The sequence below is a fragment of the Pollicipes pollicipes genome, unplaced genomic scaffold (genome assembly GCF_011947565.3).
Source record: "Pollicipes pollicipes isolate AB1234 unplaced genomic scaffold, Ppol_2.1 Scaffold_6686;HRSCAF=7923_pilon_pilon_pilon, whole genome shotgun sequence".
NCBI classification, from domain to species: Eukaryota; Metazoa; Arthropoda; class Thecostraca; order Pollicipedomorpha; family Pollicipedidae; genus Pollicipes; species Pollicipes pollicipes.
This window is the reverse complement of record NW_023596921.1, coordinates 46,551,471-46,571,120: the sequence shown is the minus strand read 5'-3', so window position 1 is coordinate 46,571,120 and position 19,650 is coordinate 46,551,471. Positions and strand designations below refer to the sequence as shown.

At 53.7% G+C, this 19,650-nt stretch overlaps 1 protein-coding gene across 1 annotated transcript in view; it reads right to left on the bottom strand.

The window, feature by feature from the left end:
- Positions 1-12: 12 nt before the first annotated feature.
- LOC119107194 (uncharacterized) overlaps positions 13-19,650 on the bottom strand; it is a 21,106-nt gene continuing 1,468 nt past the window's right edge. The window contains exons 2-5 of the mRNA XM_037230587.1: positions 11,364-11,535; positions 3,196-3,314; positions 2,381-2,599; positions 13-304 (exon numbers count right to left, since the gene is read on the bottom strand). Coding sequence (XP_037086482.1) covers positions 54-304; positions 2,381-2,599; positions 3,196-3,314; positions 11,364-11,535 — 761 coding nt within the window. The 3' untranslated portion in view covers positions 13-53. The remainder of the gene's footprint in view (positions 305-2,380; positions 2,600-3,195; positions 3,315-11,363; positions 11,536-19,650) is intronic.

The following is a 19,650-nucleotide window of genomic DNA, read 5'->3' as shown; positions in this document are numbered from 1 at the left end:
TTAGGGGTGTCTGGCACGCGTCGTTTCGCGTGGGGCGTTCCGGCTGGATTGCCTCAGAGCTTGGTGGAGGCGCAGAGGTCGCCGTCGTAGGGCAACCCTCGTGGCTCGGCGGTGCTCGCAGAGGCAGCAGCCAACGAAAACAGCAGCGGAGAGGGCGCGACCCTCGACTTGTCCTTTGGGACACCGAGATCGCAGTCCAGCTGGTACGGCGGCGGCAGGCTGGGCGCCTGTTCGATAAACAGCTGGCGCTCACTGTCGGTCATCGTCGACACCGAGCTGGTGCCCACCGAGTCCGTGGACGACACTGGCGACAGAGCCGGGTGTTATTGACGCAATCAGCTCCGGAAGTCTGGAATGGCACATGTCTTGGCTGACGCGCTACGCGTCTCGCCTGGGCGGGTCACGTGTGCACGTGGTGCTAAGGCGCTGGCTAGTGCTTCCTTACGTGAAGTAAATCATCGTGAAAACCCGGCAGCACCGACCCTACATTTATCGTCGAAACTTCCGGCCAAACGTATGGCTATGCCCGACGACCAGGCAGTCCAGACATCCGTTAAACAGATGCTGGCAGTCCCCACAATAGCCACGGCGCGTGATCTAAGGGCATGGCCTATAGCTAACACGCGACCCCGGATGCCCCCGGGGTAGGCGGCTCGGCTGGGTGCTGAAAGCCATGCAGACGATAAGGGCGTCCTTGTGGTGTCAAGAAGCGCCCCTGTGGTGTCAAGTGGCCACGGCCCTGTGGTATCAAGTGGCCACGGCGCCACACCACTCTCGCCGCAGTGACGTCAGGGGTGTATATTATTTTAGCGGGCCGCTGCCCCGCTCCTGCAGGGGTCATCGAGGTGAACTATGGTCTGGTTCCGCTGGTAGCGGCGCATTTTAATTCGTAGTGGGGGGGGGGGGACGACAACGGTAATGACTGATGGCTATGATTTGCTGAGACGGTTTTGCCCGTTCTCCCTCCCGAGACTTGTTTACGAAAATAGAATGAGATAAACTCTTCAGCGGAGCCACTTCACCCCAGCGTGGTTCCACCCCGTTTCCAGCATACAGCACGTAAAGCTGCATGCGTCAGCGGCATTGCGCGGTCCGTCAGCTATTGTGTCGATCGCCGCGTGATCCACCTCCGCCGCTGCTGCGCTCAGCTCGACCTTGTCCTCTGACCTCGCGCTCCGCTCCATCTGGCTTCTCTGACCGGGCGACTGTCAACCTGACCTCTGACGCTGCTGCGCTCAGCTCGACCTTGTCCCCTGACCTCGCGCTTCGCTCCATCTGGCCTCTCTGACCGGGCGACTGTCAACCTGACCTCTGACGCTGCTGCGCTCAGCTCGACCTTGTCCTCTGACCTCGCGCTCCGCTCCATCTGGCCTCTCTGACCGGGCGACTGTCAACCTGACCTCTGACGCTGCTGCGCTCAGCTCGACCTTGTCCTCTGACCTCGCGCTCCGCTCCATCTGGCCTCTCTGACCGGGCGACTGTCAACCTGACCTCCGTCGCTGCTGCGCTCAGCTCGACCTTGTCCCCTGACCTCACGCTCCTGTCAACCTGACCTCTGACGCTGCTGCGCTCAGCTCGACCTTGTCCCCTGACCTCGCGCTTCGCTCCATCTGGCCTCTCTGACCGGGCGACTGTCAACCTGACCTCTGACGCTGCTGCGCTCAGCTCGACCTTGTCCCCTGACCTCGCGCCCCGCTCCATCTGGCCTCTCTGACCGGGCGACCTGTCAACCTGACCTCTGACCTCGCACTCTGTTCGACCTGGCCGATGCGCTTTCTCCATGATCTGTCTGACCTGTTTGACCTTAGGTACCGTTCTGCGTGACCTCTCTGACACTGTGCGTTGCCCAGCCCGTTCTCGCAAGGCACCTATGTGTGAACTTACGGCCATTCTGTGCACTGATACATATCTCAGGGGCTGCGACGACCGTGTCGTGAGCCATCCTCCCGAGCTGTGTGTGTGAGCAAGCAGAGCGCGCTATGTCGAATAGGGTTAAGTTAGTGCACAATGCCAGGCAGCCATTGAACTCAAGCAACAATAAGTTTTGTGGGACGTGATTGGATCGGTAGTACTCCATGGTTGCTGACACCATGTATGTAATAGGAACAAGGAAATTATTGTTTTCTAGCAAGGATAGCAACTGCACACAAGAAAAGCAAAAAGAAGCCCCTAAATTATCCCTAGTCCCTATGCTGGCTTCAAGACAGTCAGATCATCCATATTTCATTGACTGTAAACGCAAAACGAGTGATTCATGGACGCAAATGTGGGTGCTTAATGTACTAAGATTTGTTTCGTTTACGGCCTTTACGTTTTCTGACATATTCATGAACTGATATTTCAGTAATATTTAGTTCATCCAGTTCCCAGCATATCTGACCTCTGTTGCTGCAGTCTGAGGTGAAGGTCGTGAGGGTGTTGTTAAGGTTGCTGGACCGGCTCTGCCTGGTGACGGCAACCTCGTCCACGTCCTGCAGCATGTTCTCCAGTTCCTGGCGACCGGACCTGCCGTCCCGCCGACCCAGTGACGCCGACGAGTAGCTGTACATGTTGGCCACGCCGCCAGACGTCGATGACGAGCACATCCGGTACGCCGGGCCTGACACGAAAGGGACAGGGGACGAGGTGGGGTAGGTGACACCAACCTTCGGAGCCCACCAGACGTCATCCAATACTTAACTGGCGGTAGACAGTCAAAGACTGAAATAAGATGTCATTGTGAGAGGCGTGATCGAAAAAAACTACGCAAAATCTACTGAAACTTGGAGGCAAATAAAATGTAAATCGATCGGAAATGGCTTGAAATGCTTTTTAAAAACGCGAAAATGAAACGGGATAACTATATAAAGGAAAATGCATTGCATATCAGGACGGTATTCGTAATATGAGCTACAAAGAAACGCATGCCTGAATGTGTGTTTCATTAGTTATCTTCGTGCTTAAACATGGCGGTGGAAATGGAACAGACGAAGTCGAGGCTCTCTGAAGTTACAGCTGACCACCAGTGACACATGCCATTTCACCGAATAATCTTTTTTACATTGAACCAATTTGTGGTCCCGCAATCAAATGTGCATGTAATTACCGTTCCAATGCTGAGGACAGGGGGAGAAACAAACCGCAGAAGTACTTTCAAACACACGTGGCTTTGTACGCCGTGCCGCGACAACGCCTGGTGACCAATGACGGGCTTACCCCCAGCACCCCGCTGCTTTTTATAGGCGCGGCACGACCTCCAGAGCAGGCAGAGGGCGATGACCACAAGCACCACAGTGATGAGTGTCCCGAACACCACGCCGAGAACCAGCGGCACACTGCCGGGAACAGAGGCGGACGTGATGAGGTTCCCGAACACCACGCCGAGAACCAGCGGCACACTGCGGGGAAAAGAGGCGGACGTGATGAGGTTTCCGAACACCGCATCTAGCACCAGCAACACCTGTGGGGAAGAGAGGCGAGCGTGATGAGGTTTCGGAACACCACGCCCAGCACCAGCAACAACTGCGGGTAAGAGAAAGACAACAGGGTGACGAGGTTTCCAATCATCCCATATAGCGCCAGCGTCGCAGCACGTAGAGGAAGGCGACCGCGATGGCCGTGTCGAACATTGCTACAAGTTTTCCGTCAGAGCCGGCTTCTTCCAACAGGCCTCTCATCATGCAAAGCCGCCTGCGAACCGAACAAGGATGCACGTGCATGTCGCAATACGACGTGAGGGAGTCTGCACACACAGCCTGCTCTTTGATCAGCAGGAGCTTCCGTCACGCGACACTGCACCCCGCTGCTTAATCTAATGACATTGGGGCTGCATGTTCCGGACTGCCGAGCTGTGGAGCACGCACAGACTGCACGCAGCAGTGCTCCGGATGGTCTCATGACGCGGCGCCGTGTCCCCACATGAGATTGCAAAGTTATCGGAAGTTGCCAGTTTCGACGACGGCTCCGGTCTGTTCGTTACCAGGCACCGTTCAGACGCGGTAGAATACTTTTAAAAAGGGACGCAACGCACAACGTCATGTACCTCTCTGCGGAGCGCCAATGACTACAGAGGTCATGTTAGCGATCAAGGGCAATGACGCAACCGTGGCTGGAACCCGGGGCTCCACTCGGGCGCAGATGGCGCTAACCATTCGACCACCACACCCGTTCACAACAGAACATCACGGAGGCACGGCGTAACATTACATGCATATTTGTGATACGCTGGGTTGATATTCCTTATAGAAATAAAAGCTATGTCAAGTAAGGTTCGAAAACATTTCAATATTCAAAGTAAGTGAACACTGTATGGTTGATTATACAAAGTTTGTAAAGTCACACGAGTATTGAGCTGATTTTGAAACTGAAGATGCTATCTGTTTCTTAGTTCAAGTTACTGTGATGGATATTTCATCACCACTGGTTGTTTCCTAATTACTCAGGTGGGTATCAACTACCCGTGAAATATGCATCTTACTGTATGCAAGCTTTGGCAAACTATTGCACGCAAATTGGAAAAATATGGATAGGGTTGCCCTTTCTGAGGCGGTGGGTGGCCCAAGGCAAAGACAGTGCACACAAAAATCCTGGAGCGATTCAGCAGCTACTTTGTAGATTTGATGCATTTTGACCCATGATTGTCACGTGTCTTATACTAAAAACGTCATTGTTGGTACCATAGCCTTCCCTCAAAACAGGCGCAATGAAAAATTAAAAAGTGATTTGAGCTCCTAAATCCCAGAGCGCAACGTCTAAGGAATTAAATGCATCTCCACTCTTATCATCCGTGAAAGATAACAAGTGCTTCAATATGGGCCACTTGTGGTGGCGTGCACCGTCATGCAGCCCGTCCCCATCAATGAGAATGGCATCTATGAAACTCAAACCGGTGTTCGAGCCCAGGACCCAGTGCTCGAACCCAGGGCCCAGTGCTCGAACCCAGGACCCAGTTATAAGCAGCGTGCGTGGCCTTCCGCACATTAGTCCAGTCATTTATCTTTTCAGTCGCAAGCTCCGCCACCGACGAAAGACGCGCTGCAATTTGCGGTAGAAAATATTAGCCAATCAGCTTCGAGGTGGGTGATCTACGGACCGTAATCTGTTCATCAACGCATTACTGTCGGCAAGAAGTGTTCGGCTTGGTACACTCCAATTCTGCAGATAAATATTGACAGAATCTGCGCACTAAGCTCGCCAGAAGACGTGCAGCACTGCCCAAAACATGCGGTCGCGAGCGATGATCATTATGCTGTAGGAATGAATGCAGCTCACTGCATCTAAATGCTGCCAACTTGGCGATATTCTTGACATGTCGTTCTTGTTTGGCATGACATGACTTGACATCCTCACATGATCTGACAGCTTGAAAAGACAAGGATTTAAAAGCGAAAGCTTAAATTGTTCAAAGACTTAACTGACAGCCATCAGATGCTTTCAGCACCAACAGAGGCATGCGTTCATAATGAGAAGGCTGTGATCTGGCGCTACACATCGTCCCTGCAGATCATTTGCCCCGCGTCCAGCTAAGCACTTTCAACTAAGTACTCAGTTAACATATATGCACATTCATTCTTTCAACTTGATGGCACAACAATCAAGAAAATAGACGTTAAGTCATTAAATTCTGTTTCGGACGATCAAATGTCGTATATGGTCTGGAGAAATGCATAGGGACTAGATGCACCGTCTGCACCGCGAAATGACCTATCTAAGGTCGGCTCTATCAAAGGTCACCGGTATTGGTCGGTGCTCAGCAACACAGTCAGTCCGAGGCAGTTTCACGAAGCCTGACCAATGCCACCTCCCGCCTGGGTTCAGCGTGTCCGTGCCGAGCCACTGCCAGACGACTATAGCTCGGCGGCCGCTGTCGCCGCCGGGCGCCGACCACCGGCGGCGGCGCGCCGGCCGCAGCCCGCCGGGCCGACGGTGGCGGTCTGACTTGGCGCCGCTCCCGGCTCGATAGTGGCGGCGAGCGCCAGGAGCCGACCGCAGCGCTGGCCGCCACGGCGCCGCGCCGACCGGTCCGCCGCGGCCCGCCCCACCGGCACGGGCGCGGCCGGTACCGCCGCCGGCGTCCGAGACCCGGCGGCCGGCACCGCCGCCGGGATCCGAAACACGGCGGCCGGTATCGCCGCCGGGATCCGAAACACGGCGGCCGGTATCGCCGCCGGCGTCCGAGACCCGGCGGCCAGCACCACCGCCGGCGTCCGAGACCCGGCGGTCGGCTTATTGACGCTGCCTGGTTAGCGCCCGTCGCGAAGTCGTTTGGCAAAATCTTTTTGTTTTCTCTTTGTTTTTGTTTTGTTGTTTTCATTAATTAGAACATACAAGTATCATCCGTGAAATTCTGAATTCGTTGCTACATTTTGATCCTTTTAGGATCACGGAAATTCGTTTAATGCTATGTTATGTGAAAGCCAGAACCTACTTTAGGTGGATAAAACGCGTCACATCACAACAATTATGTAAAAGAGCGGGTGCAATACCGGTCTCAGCCCTTCAACCGGGGATCTAGCTGGCATTACTTACCGTTCAAACAATGTTTTTCAGTTCTCTCAATCCCATTCTGCTCTGTCTTTTTTTTAGCAAGGTGCGCTGGCCACTAGCCCAGCTTGGACCCGTGGGACACGCCAACCAGCCAGTGAAAGAAGAAATCGGACCGAACACGTCTCTGTCCGTCTCACCTGGATAGCCGAGCCTGACGCCTGACCCGAATCCCCGCCAGTTCAGTGGTGTCCATGATCTGCCCCCGATCAGCGAGGCCGGCCCGGACACGGGGTCGGCTCTTCTCTGCAAGCCCCGGTGCGCCGCTGGGGCGGTGACCTTCCGAGCACCGCCGCCCGCTGGACGGACCCGGCGCCGACACGGGCCGGCCGGACAGCGTGCCGGGCATTCCCGCGCGGCCGCTGGGCGCGAGCGAGCATCGGACCGGACGGGTAAGCTCGGCACGCTCGGCTTGTTCGGCCGTGCTATACTGATAACACGTCCGCCGGTGGCAGCCAGCAATGACGACTGGCATCAAACACTCTCTGCTCCGGAGCGCACGGAGGCAGTGACGGCATCGGCCTGTGACTGCTGATCATTTCATGTAGAGGTCAGCGGCTTGCCGGCCTCGTGGTGAGCCAGGCACGTACCGGCGCGGAGCGCGATGGCCGGCAGGTGGATGGAACAGGTACATCTTAGATCCGTGCTGGTCCACGGCGCTCTCGTGCGCACACACGCACGTGGTTGTCATGCAAGCAGAGAAGAACAAGGTATATTTAGGTCTAGCTTCCGGCATGTCTTGTTCAGGTAAGTGACGTTAGTGACTCTGGATTTAGAAATCGTAGCTTCAGATGTGATCTGTGGTGAGGAATGCGCCAGCTTGAGAAATAAGCATCACAGACCAGGATATTGGGAACATGATGTTTACCTCACGGGCGTCAAAATTCCAATGCCAATCATTTGAATAAATTACAAGCACATAAGCACGTGTTACGGCTTTCACAAACGAAAATCAGGAACGTAAATACGAGAAATAAGATCACTGCCCACCGTCCAATGCAACTCCTGTCCAGTTCTGTCACCAAATCCGCATGTCTTTAGTCACGATTCCGGGTGCCAATGCTCCAAACTAGGACCGGCTCTATGGCGCCAGATTTTTACCGTTATTTTCCCGTGCACCCAGCCCTAGAGCTGGCCCTCCCCTCCCCCTAATACCTCTGTCCAGTCCATTGGTCTTAACCTGACTGATCACATCTTCCCATCTCCAGCCCCACGGCCCTGTCTGCCATCCCTCTGTTTCCTACCCCAACCCCATGACAGGTGAGCACTCATCCCCTTATCTCTGCCACAAGTCCGCGTCACTCATCACCCTGCCTCCAGTCGCCGTCCCTCATCATCCTCCCCCTCCCCCTGCAGCCGCCGCCCTCGGTCCGGGTCGCTCCAGCCCGGTTAACCGTCCGATTCATCTTCATCCGCGAGCATTCATCAGTCACGCCATCGTACGCCGCAGTGTCATGGCGGCGATTCTGCGGCCGGCGGCGGGACGGGAAGGTCGTGTCCGCCGCTCGCCGCTCGGTCTGCTCTCCCGGATGGCGGCGTCCGGTGACCGACAGCACGCGCCGAGATCGCCACCGGGACTGATGACGTCAACGGGCGGTGAGTCGGTCAGGCGGCCGGTCAACTGGCGTCCTCAGGTCGGCGGGGAGCCTCGCCCGCTGCTGACACCGCTCAGCCCTCAGGTCGGTGGGGAGCCCCACCCTCTGCCGACAGCGATCAGCCTTCAGGTCGGCAGGGAGCCCCGCCCGCTGCTGACACCGCCCAACTCTCAGGTCGGTGGTGAGCCCCGCTCGCTGCCGACACCGATGAGCCTAAGGTCGGTGAGGAGATCCGCCCGCTGCCCACACCGATCAGGTACACCCTTCGGTGTATTCGTTAGCAAGGACAGGACAGCAGACACCGTGCTGGTTCCTTCAACACATTGTGTGCACTTAATCGACCTCTAAATTAATTACAGAGCACGAACATGCTCGCAGCTGAAAAAAAGAAGCGACAATTTTGAGGTAATGAAGTCACTTTTTAACTTGGAAGATAATGGAATTCAACTTGAAGTTACAGAAGATAATCGCATGCTGATGGGGTCTGACTGCTCCAGTGGCCACAGGATAACTCAGGATGAAACAGGTGGCCACAGGACGACACCCCGCCAAATACACCTTGATGCGTGGCCGCTAGTCCCTCTACCCGAGTTACCCGAACTTTGGTATGATTTTGCCACAGTTCGTGGCCAAGCATTTCAACTTCAACTTCAAGCGTACCCAGCGAGGTCATGCCGCTTTCATCTGAGCTGCAGCTTTACGTTCTCTGCCGGGCAAATGTGACTCACTGGGTGGAAATCGAACCCATATGATGACATGAATCAGTGGGTTGGAGCCCACATGGTGACGTCTCGAACCCAGTGAGTCCGCCTCTATCTATGGGACGGAGTCAACGTGGAAAGCTCCATACGAATAAGGTGGTACATCCATGCCACATAGCACATTTGCCGATAAGCTCTTACTCGTGATGCAAGGTGTCAAAACCCGCTTCCCGTTTGAACAGTGTTTTTCCGCTGATGCTGTAGCGGTAGTCACTAAGATGGTAGGGGCTGCATGCACGGTGAGCACAGCTTGTGCTATAAGTTTGCAAGGTTTGCTCGTGATATGTAGCCAGTAGGAAGCGGAAACGTGGTAGAAACATTATTTACCAAAGCATTGCACATTCCATGGCGGTCGAAAACCAAAGCACTGAAGTGGAAATATTTTAGTTGTCGGGAATTAGCTACTACTGGAAAGCTGCTTTTCGTAAACCTATCTCCGAGAGTTCAAAATATAAAAATTGACAAGTAGGCCTTGTGTAGAGCCCACGAAGCAGAACCGTAAAGAAAAAAGAGTCATTATATTTCTCAACTGTATGCTATTTCACTCAACTAGAACCCTTTTAATTGGCGCCTTCCTTTGGTATTCAAGCCCATTCATTCCAGCCTACGTGTCAAAGCCGAGTTGGACGGGCGGCCGCTCCGTCACACCGCAGCATCCTGCGGTGACATATTGGCCGGTGGGTGGCAAATGAGCGCCCTGACGACCCGTGAGTGCCAGGATCCAATTTCCGGCTCTGACGGCGTTCAGAGAAAAAGCGATTGTGCAAGGAGCCAGAGTCCAATCTCCACTGGTAGACCAGCTTTTCACCGGCCATTGGAAGCGCGCCCAGATGAAAGTGTTACACATGCAGACCTGTGCGTCCAGTGCGTCATGCGCACGTTGCCCGATCCACTGCGCGTGGGTGGTCAGCATAAAGCACGCGAGTGTAGGGTTTCAAACAGTTTTGATTTCAGCAAATTGATAAGATTGGTGCTACTTTTAACGCATCGCGTCGTGCAGGATATAAAGTCAGACACAAAAAATGCATACAACAATGCTAATTTAACCAATCAGTTAATACTGCATTAGCACTGACAGCACGGAGCGGTTCTCCCCCTCGTCATTTCGTTATGGGGCTGCTACTCCCGCCATCTCCAGCACTGTTTTCACTCAACCGGCCGAATTTAACTGAGCGCTACCGAAAACCGCACGGCGCTAGGCTGAGCTTGATTGGACGACCCTGATAGACGGGGGCACAAACTGGCTGGATGGCCATTGACCGTGCCGGTGAATGATGGCCTCCCGGACGAGAGCGGCCAGGCGCGGCGGCGCGGCGATGTGAGGCGGAATGATATGGTCTGCAGAGCGGCGGGCGACGGCACCGGGCCGCCGCGAGCGTGGTGTGGTCCTCCCGTACCCAGCGGTGGGCGACGGCACCGGGCCGCCGCGAGCGTGGTGTGGCCCCCCCGTACCCAGCGGCGGGCGGCGGCACCGGGCCGCCGCGAGCGTGGTGTGGCCCTCCCGTACCCAGCGGTGGGCGGCGGCACCGGGCCGCCGCGAGCGTGGTGTGGTCTTCCCGTACCCAGCGGTGGGCGGCGGCACCGGGCCGCCGCGAGCGTGGTGTGGTCCTCCCGTACCCAGCGGTGGGCGGCGGCACTGGGCCGCCGCGAGCGTGGCATGGTCCTCCCGTACCCAGCGGCGGCATGCTTCCAGGCGCGGGCTTGGGTGAGAAATTGGGTCACAGCGGTCGACATCCGAGCAGAGTTTAGGGTACGTGCGCCAAATGCTGATAATAATTCAGAAAAAAGACCGTAATCTAAACACTTTACACTACATTCAGCGCTTAGAGTAAGCTGTCAATTTGTTCCGTTCAGAATTGGAGCAGGCATTGTACAGCACAGCACCAATTGACAAGTTTGCACAAATCAGTATGATCACCACAGTGCGTGCTGAATACATGAACGTCACATAACCAAGCTCTACCCATTGTGTGTGTGTGTTTTTTTAACGAAAGCTACCCGCCAAGCTTTATAGAGGCCCGGGAGTGCCAAGCTTGAACACGAAATTGACAGCTACAGCGGGACACAGGCCCGTTGGATGAGAAGCGGCGTCCCCCTGCTCCGCTGCCGTCTCATCTCCACTATTCGGCTGCTCTTAAAACTGACCGGAGTTACGGATTGGGCATGCGACAGTAAGTATTACGTTTCACAGGCGACAACCCTGGCAGCGGTGTATTGATCCAAAGCGGCCCCACCGCTGCAGATTCTCACCTACGGTTGACGGCGTCCGGGTCCGTCTCATCGCTGCAGATTCTCACCTACGGTTGACCGCGTCCGGGTCCGTCTCATCGCCGCAGGTTCTCACCTACGGTTGACCGCGTCCGGGTCCGTCTCATCGCCGCAGATTCTCACCTAAGGTTGACCGCGTCCGGGTCCGTCTCATCGCCGCAGATTCTCACCTACGGTTGACTGCGTCCGGGTCCGTCTCACCGCTGCAGATTCTCACCTAGGGTTGACCGCGACCGGGTCTGTCTCACCGCCGTCGGTACAGCAGTAGCGGTAGGTGGAGGTGCCGCAACAGAACATGGGTTCCTCCTCCAGCTTCGGACAGGCGAACCCGTTGTTCCACGTGCCAAAGCTGTCTATGTAGCCGGAACAGAACGGGTCCCGATTCAGCACTGGAGGCAACACACGCGCTGTCTGAATGGGCATCAAAGGATAGTTTGTTCAAGTCGCAATGGTTGTTAAGGTAAAAAGCTTTTCAGTAATGACGTTTCCACGATTAGATTTTCAGTAATGACGTTTTCACGATCTGGTTTACACTAATACAACAATTTTGAATCCCACCTTACTCTTTTCACGTCGTTGCATTCCGAATACAACCCGTCCAATCGGTGAACATAAACACATTTCCTGTATGTTACGCAGAGTTCCATTCCAAGCTGTTCGACTCAGCACAAAATATCACATTTACGACATATTTCGGCACATTTGTCACTTTTTAAGTGACTTCGGGCTTTCCTCTGAGTCTTAAAACTAATCCTAGTTTCTCCCGAAAATTTGTGGTCCACTTCAGTCAAAGCGGTGTACGAATCCTCAGTACGTATATTGATACACTCCCTGATAACCTCTTCTTTGCACCTATTTGTAGAGAACTATATAGTGAATTTCCAATCACTCAGTCGACGATCAATGACAGCGAACTTAGTTTTGTCGAGGTTATCACTCAACATATACGCTCCAAATACCTCATCACATGTGCATGCTTCTGTTAGAAAAAGAAGTGCAACAACGATAGCAATAATCGAACGACGCGGCAGAGCACACTTCCAAACGATGTTCCGGGATGGTATACTTACCATGTGTGTGTTAAAGTGCCCATCTGAATGTGGTGATTTAGAAACGCCGTGGCTATCAAGAAACAACGTGCACATAATCGCCAGTTTGCAACAGACGGACCGGAGTTGGGAACGTGTTCATTATTCACGAATCAGCATAGGAACATCCCGTCTAACAGTGGCAGTCACGTCTGGGAACGCAGCCATTTTCCACCGCTCGTCATGGTAGTTATTGGTGGCCATCTGCATGCTAAGTGGCGCTCCGTCGCCGCGCTGAGTCGGCCCGATCCCCGCTTCCACCGCTCGTTCTCCCGATCGGGCTCAGTCAACCGTCTCTGGCCTGGGCCGCGGCTCGCATGCTGCCAGCGCTGCTGCGCAGTCTGCGACCGGGCCAGCGAGACTGCTGGCACGTGCTCCAGCACTGCCCTGCCGCCTCGAGTCGGTGGCGGTGCCTGGCTAGGAGACGGGAGAGATCACGTGGGTGGAAGGAGAGGCGAAGCCGGTGATCCGTGGAAACGCGACGGCTCACGGGCTGCAGCGACGAGCGGTGGGGACTGGCACGTTGGACAGTAACGAGAAGTGGAGCAGACATGTCGCACAACAGCAGTGCTGCAGGAGTGTGGAGCTGATATGTGCTCGCACAGGAGGAGCGACAGTGACCCGGTGGAGCAAGGTGGAACTGGGCGGAGGAGCAGACCAAAAACGGGACGATGAGGGAGGATGGGAAGGAGGATGTTGGCCGTTTATCAACATTTCAGTCAGCTTTAGCTATATGCGTCGGATTAGCAGGCGGTTGAAAAAGTATGCGCGGATTAATACACGACGACCAAATTACGGTGCAATTCGGTAATGGTTATGGAGAAACGGACAGTTGGCAATTTGGTGCAATAAAAGATGATGTGAACATACATGTTCAGATGGTGCGACACACCATGCAGTTATCTAATGTGATTAAGATATTTGTTTGCATCTTAAAAGTGAGCTCATTTTTTCCAAATTGCACGCCTGGAGGGCTAATTTTTCAGCAGCGCAATTTGTTACATAACATAAACGCGCATCAAACGGCCGATAAAACAGTATATTATCTATATTTCACCAAAAGTCATGTCCAAATCATCACCATGCCTATCACAGCGTAACCTGGTATGCACTCTCAGGGATATTATGTCTTCTAGCACAGTAATAAAAAACATGATGACTGACACAGAATTGTCGAGGAAGCAGAGAAAAAGCAATGCGCGGGCATTTGATGAAAAATGACTTGTCGGAGTTTGTAATAGTAACCAAAATATGTGCGCCTTGGTCAAACATGCTTGGTGTTAGTAGAAATCCAAGACTTTCTGAAATTAGTTGCAAGCAAGATGATTCTTCTCTTTCAAGATTGCCTTTCGTGTGATGCCCAGCGTCTCATGCCTATCAGAACTTTAAGAAGTACGAACGAAATAGCCAACCGGGTCTTCAAATCAGTTCATGCTTTTATGCCGGGTCAAACCATATCCTGAAACAATCCTGAAAATTCTAAACCAATTCATCTTACTTTGACAGAATGAACACTCAAAGACCTTTCGCCTCCCGCATGCGCGCCATCACACAACTCTCTGCGCATTCACTTTCGGCTTTGCGCATTTTATTGCGGGTATTTTTGCCACCAAACCCATTCAATATTCTTTTTCCACTCACCTATTAATATTTCTCGCGCCCGCGGTTTCCTGGCAGCTGTCGTCTGGTCATGTTTACATTCTACTATTGGTTTGACAACCATCTGCAAAAATCATCACAGCTTCTAACCTCGCTACGGAACACTAATCTCGTGGCGGACTGGCAAAAATTGCGTGGTAATAATTCCATGTTTCGTCTGTGGAAGTCTAGAGGCCTTCTGGCGCATCTCATGCTTAAACAAGAGGTCATTCTATAGTGCAAGCGATACACAGCTCAGTGGATGTATCCTGGTATCAAATAAGACATCAGCATAAGGATCATGTATATTTTTCACCACACAACTGATTAATTATTTACCAGGGTACGAAGTTATATATTGCGTTGGGGATGATTTTAATGCATATCTGGAGGTAGAGTAATAGATGTAGTTTCCTATCCAGTTAGGGGGGGGGGGGCCCTCCCCCAGCTTTGAGAAGAATGTGGGCCAAATCGGAGAGGAATCTTTTTCTTAGTGTGCCTTTAAAGTAGGTTGCGTCGAGTCGTTTTTCGGGACTTGCCCCCCCCCCCCCCTCCCCCGCCAACTGATTTTGTAAAACTACGCACCTGAGTGGGGCTTTTTGTGTAAGCCAAATATTGGATCACCTCATGCAATATATTTCTGGCGTGGAAAAACCTTAGATTTGTGTATAAGCAAGAAGCCGGCGGGTGTCGTGGCTTAGATGAGACAACACACCAAGAAAAACCGAACCAACCAGTTTTCGGTCGACATTTTTGGTTATTCCGATTAGCATGTCCGGTTTGCCAGTTGGGCAGTCTGACCACGCAGCACCACATATTGTGGTAACCGGCGGCTTTGACGGCGCCCGGGCCGTGATGCATTTGCCGGACATGTATTGGACAGGCATTCAAGGCGCCGCATTCCATGGGACGTCATTAATTCATGAGACGGACACTTAGAAATGGCTGGTTGCAACGCAGCCGCCGGTTGTCTGATCGGTCCAACGGCTTTCAAGAGGCCGTCAGAACACGCTTTCAGCAGCACGAGTTATCGCCCCGATACATCTGCCGCGCCGCTACAAATATAAATCAAACGCAATAAACGGGGAGCAGACTTTCGCCGAACCAGTTGAATATGTTTGCCGCCATCCGCGTTTGCCGGGTCAGGTGGAGGGATGTCGCTGCTGTTGTGGTGTCACCGCCCTGACCCGTCCGCGGTGACTGGGGCCGGCCGGAGCCGGATGCGAGGTCACACCACATGCCGGCCGGGGTCGAATGTAAGATCACGCCACACGACCGGGATCGGTTGTGAGGGCGCGCCATATGGTCGGGGTCGGAGGTGAGGTGACGCCGCATGGTCTGGATCGGTTGTGAGGTCACAACACAGGACCGGGATCGGTTGTGAGGGCACGCCACATGGTCGGGGTCGGAGGTGAGGTGACGCCGCATTGCCTGGATCGGTTGTGAGGTCACACCACAGGACCGGGATCGGTTGTGAGGTCACACCACCCGGCCGTGATCGGATGTGAGGTCACACCACATGGCTAAGGTCGGATGCGAGGTCACTCCACATGTCCGAGGTCGGATGCGAGGTCACACCACACGACCGGAGCCGGATGCGAGGTCATACCACATGGCCAGATCAGAAGGCAGGGGCTGTAGTTTGGTTTGGTTTCGATTTTTCCTTTCGCCCAGTAATGACCAATCCAGAAATATAGGATGAAAGAGAGTACATCATGGTGGAGCAGAACTGCATGCTCCTGGGGGTTCATCCATCGAGACTCAGCACCCACTGCCACTCCCTTACCATGCATGTGCTCGGCGCTCAGATGTCCCCCTCTCCCCACCCCCACCCCCAAACCCACCAGGGGGCACGTAAGCTCACTCTTGTCTGGTGCATATAGTTAATCCCGAACAAGTAGAGCGTCGCACAGATGAATGATAAAGCGGAAATGATAAAGGAAGGGCAGATGGCAGCGGCTCCAAGTAGACAACAGTGACCGTCCTGTGCCTGGGCGGAGCGCACGAGACGGCAGACGAGCATGGAGGACCTCACTTTGTGTCATGCTGCACATATTTCGCATTCACGTATTGAAACCACGAGGATGGGACCACAGCTGATTTGGGCGCGTCGTCCAAACGTTCAGTCCAGGCAATCTCGGAATTCCACGATACCGCGAGCGGTGTCGTGGAATGTTTTCTGGACGCAAGCTCGGGGCGGCAGACCAGTCACGGGTATCGGGCTGGGCCGCCGGAAGAGAGCCAGAGTGCTCGGCGCCGATCTGGCGTACCGTGCTATCGGATGTCAAGGACTCGGTTATATGTATGAGCAATCCGGAACCTCTCCTGGGTCGGAAATTATGTCCTTATCTTGACTGTCTTCAGCAAATCCGCAACAAGGCGCGCCAGCTATTTATTACTAACGCGTGCGCCAATAAAGGAAGCATGTTTTCCAGCTTAGACGAAAGCAGCCGAATGCGTTGCAGAATGCAAAACTTCTACACATCATAATCATCACCCATTGTTTCTTTACGGGATATGTGGTTAGAGACCTTCAGCGTGTTCACTACGATAATACTTGTGCCAGGGCCGTGCTAGACAGGCCTGCTGGTGTCAGGACCGTTTCGGACGGGCCTGACACCAGCCAGCAGGCCCTGCTGGTGTCGGGACGGTCTAGGACGGGTCTTCTGGTGTCGGGGCCGTCTCGGACGGGCCTGCTGGTGTTGGGACCGTCTCGGACAGGCCTTTTACGACGCCGGGAGACCGACCCGGACCTCAGTCTCCAGCTGAGCATCTGAGACAAGTGCCCCGCGCTCGCCCCAAATCGTCAGCTGTTTACCCAGCGGTGCGGGACGGCATCGATGCTTCAGGCAGCACCGATGTAAATCAAACGGTGGCGCGCGCAAAAAGCGAATTATCGCGCCAAATGTCGGCGCTTATCTGCTTTCTTAACAAAACAAGCCGGTAAAAAGGCGCGTTGACAAATGCCAGGTGCCGGCGATGTGTGCGCGCGCGCGAAGACAAAGAGCACGCGGCCGGGGTCACCAGCGGTGCAGGAGCTGTATGCCGCGCCCTCCGCGGCTCCTGGAGGGAACGGGTGGAAGATGCCACACCTTGCGTGGGCGCATGAATTGTTTTCCACGATGGCAAGGGGAGAGGCTGTTTGCTATACGACAGTCATTCATATCTGATGACTGTCTGGCTACTGGGAGGGCCTTGCTTCGGGGCACTATTGTCTTCTATCCATTTGTCTCCTGGTCCGTAGCGTGTGATCTGGTGTGTCTCCTGATCCTCAATATGTCTCCACGTCCACGTCGTGCCTCTGACGGGTCACTAGTAAGCGGCAAGCATCCAGTCGTAACCGCTGGCGCGTCTTCTGGTATCCAGCGTGTCTCCCGTTGCAAAAGACCTCGCCTCCAATGGTGCCTCCTGATATGCTTCCTAGTCCGCAAATGCTCTCTGACGTGTCGCCTGATTTACGCCGTGCCTCCTAACGTGCCCACGGTCTGGGGGCGCCTCCTGACGGGCCTCCTGACACACAGCATATCCCTTGACGTTTGCCATGGTTCGCACTCCGCAGGGTGTCTCCTGTCCGCAGGTGGTCTCCTGATCGGCAGGTTGTCTCCTCGTCTGAGGTGTATCTCTTGGTCGGCAGGTTGTCTCCTGGTCGGCAGGTTGTTGCCTGGTCTGCGGGGTATCTCCTGGTCGGCAGGTTGTCTCCTGATGGGCAGGTTGTCTCCTAGTACACAGGATGCCCCCACAGCTCTCGCTGGCTGTGATCCATGATACCCCGAATGTCAACACTGCGGCTGACAGGCAGCCAACTCGTTACGCCGTGAAATACGCTGCCTGATCCGTATCCAATTAACACCGCAGTGCCAAGACGGCGACAGCGCGGCAGCATGCGGCAGGCGGCTGGCGGCAGGCGGCTGGAGTTAAGAGACCGACAGTGAACAGCGCAGACCTCTATTCTCAGTCGAGCTCAGGCTCAGGTCAGGCCTCCACTCAAGTCAGGCCTCTTTAGGCCCAGGTAAGGCCTCCCAAGTTAGGCCTCCACAGACTCAGTGACGAAGGCTCAACATGTTGTCAATGAGTCCTCACCTCACTAGTGTCAGCAGAACTGCTCGATTTCAGCACCTCTGTGCCGCAGAGAGGTTAAATGCATTGGAGTCCTCCCAGAACTCCAAGCCTGAGGAAGCGCAGGACTCCTGAATGGCATGACAGACCCTCGGTTGTCCAGTCTCCGCCGTCCGGTGTCCCAGTCCAGACAGTCGGCGAGAGGCGGCAGCTCAGGCAGTGGACCCAATAGCCCAGACGGCGTCCCTATTTCCCGCGGAAGCTCAGTATATTTAGAGGCAATTTCCCGTCACGCGAAAATATAGCGCCACTTTGTCACGATCGGGCCGGAAAACAGGTCCCGCTCGGGGCCACACTGCTCAATGTCGACCGCTTTAAGTGATCCCCATAATATTTTGATACAGTGACCAAGCAAGTGACGTTGATGCCGCCACCGGGAGTTATCCCGTCGGGTAACATTTTGCTCTATGTCGGTTAGTGATCCACAAGAAGAACAGCGGTGGACGCATCGTTTCTGTTTTTATTATGGTAATACTCGTGTGATGTGGGGATCTCTCTGGGATGGATGGGTTTGGGTGTACACCACGAGCAAACCGTAAACCACAAACAAACTGGTGGCTGCCATCGTCCCGGTTGTGAGCTGTTGACCAGCCGGGTTCTGCATTGCTAGAAACATGTCTGCACCATTGCATAGCCTCGAGCATGCCAATGGCGCATGTCGTTTTCGTGTGGAATGTTACGACTATGAGTCTTAGTAGAAAGACAGAACAACAACACCGCCACGCTCAGCTCGATGATTCGTTATTGGATTTTAAGGGAGTCAACACCGCCACTCTTGGCATGTCTGATCTCGAGGTGCAGCGAAGATCGGACTTCGTGAGGATGTATGATTTGACGGTCTGTAAAAATGCTAGTCATGCGATTGTTGAGTTTATTTTGTTAGCTTGCTTTGAGGTCTGAAACCAGTGAGCCTTCCTGGTTTATTCATGAGTGCGTTACATTGCAACGGTCAACATTGTTCCAAACTTCCAAAATGAAAAATGCGGTAGTAATAGAATATGGTAAACGTGTACCTATTTATATATGACTTGTGAATATAGGTATATAGTCAATAGTGGTACTAATTTTCTAGTACAGATTGACATTATGTACGGAAAAAGAGAAACTAGGCAAGCTAAGCTGAGAGTGATTACAGTGCCTCACATAATTTACTGATGTGAAGCCATGTATTGGCCTAGGACGGCGAAACAAAAATCGATGAGTTGCTAGTAATAAAAGGAGATCAACATTATCCAGGTCCAAAGTTGTCACCTGGCGGCGCTCCAGGTCAAAGTAATGGCTTGCGGCTTTCTAGAGGACGACTATAAACGCTACATCTGAACGGCCACAGGGTAAAAGTTCCGTAAGTAGAGGCATTGAATGACAACCGGAGAATGATTCAAAGTATTCCAAACCAAATGACATCCAATTATCACTGTCTGCGCATTGATCTGGCCAGAAGTATCAAACGCACCCGCCCTCTGCAGACCTGGCCTGACTTACTTAAGCGATGTCCTCACTGTGCGAGGCCGGCCTTCTCCTCCGCAGACCGGTATGCAGCCGGCGGATAAACATGCGTGTTTTTATCAATTTTGAGTATATTAGCGTGCCGTTTTATGTGTTTCGAGCATATTTCATGATATGTGGCTCCGTCAGTGTAATAACGTCGGTCAGCCGCGCTAG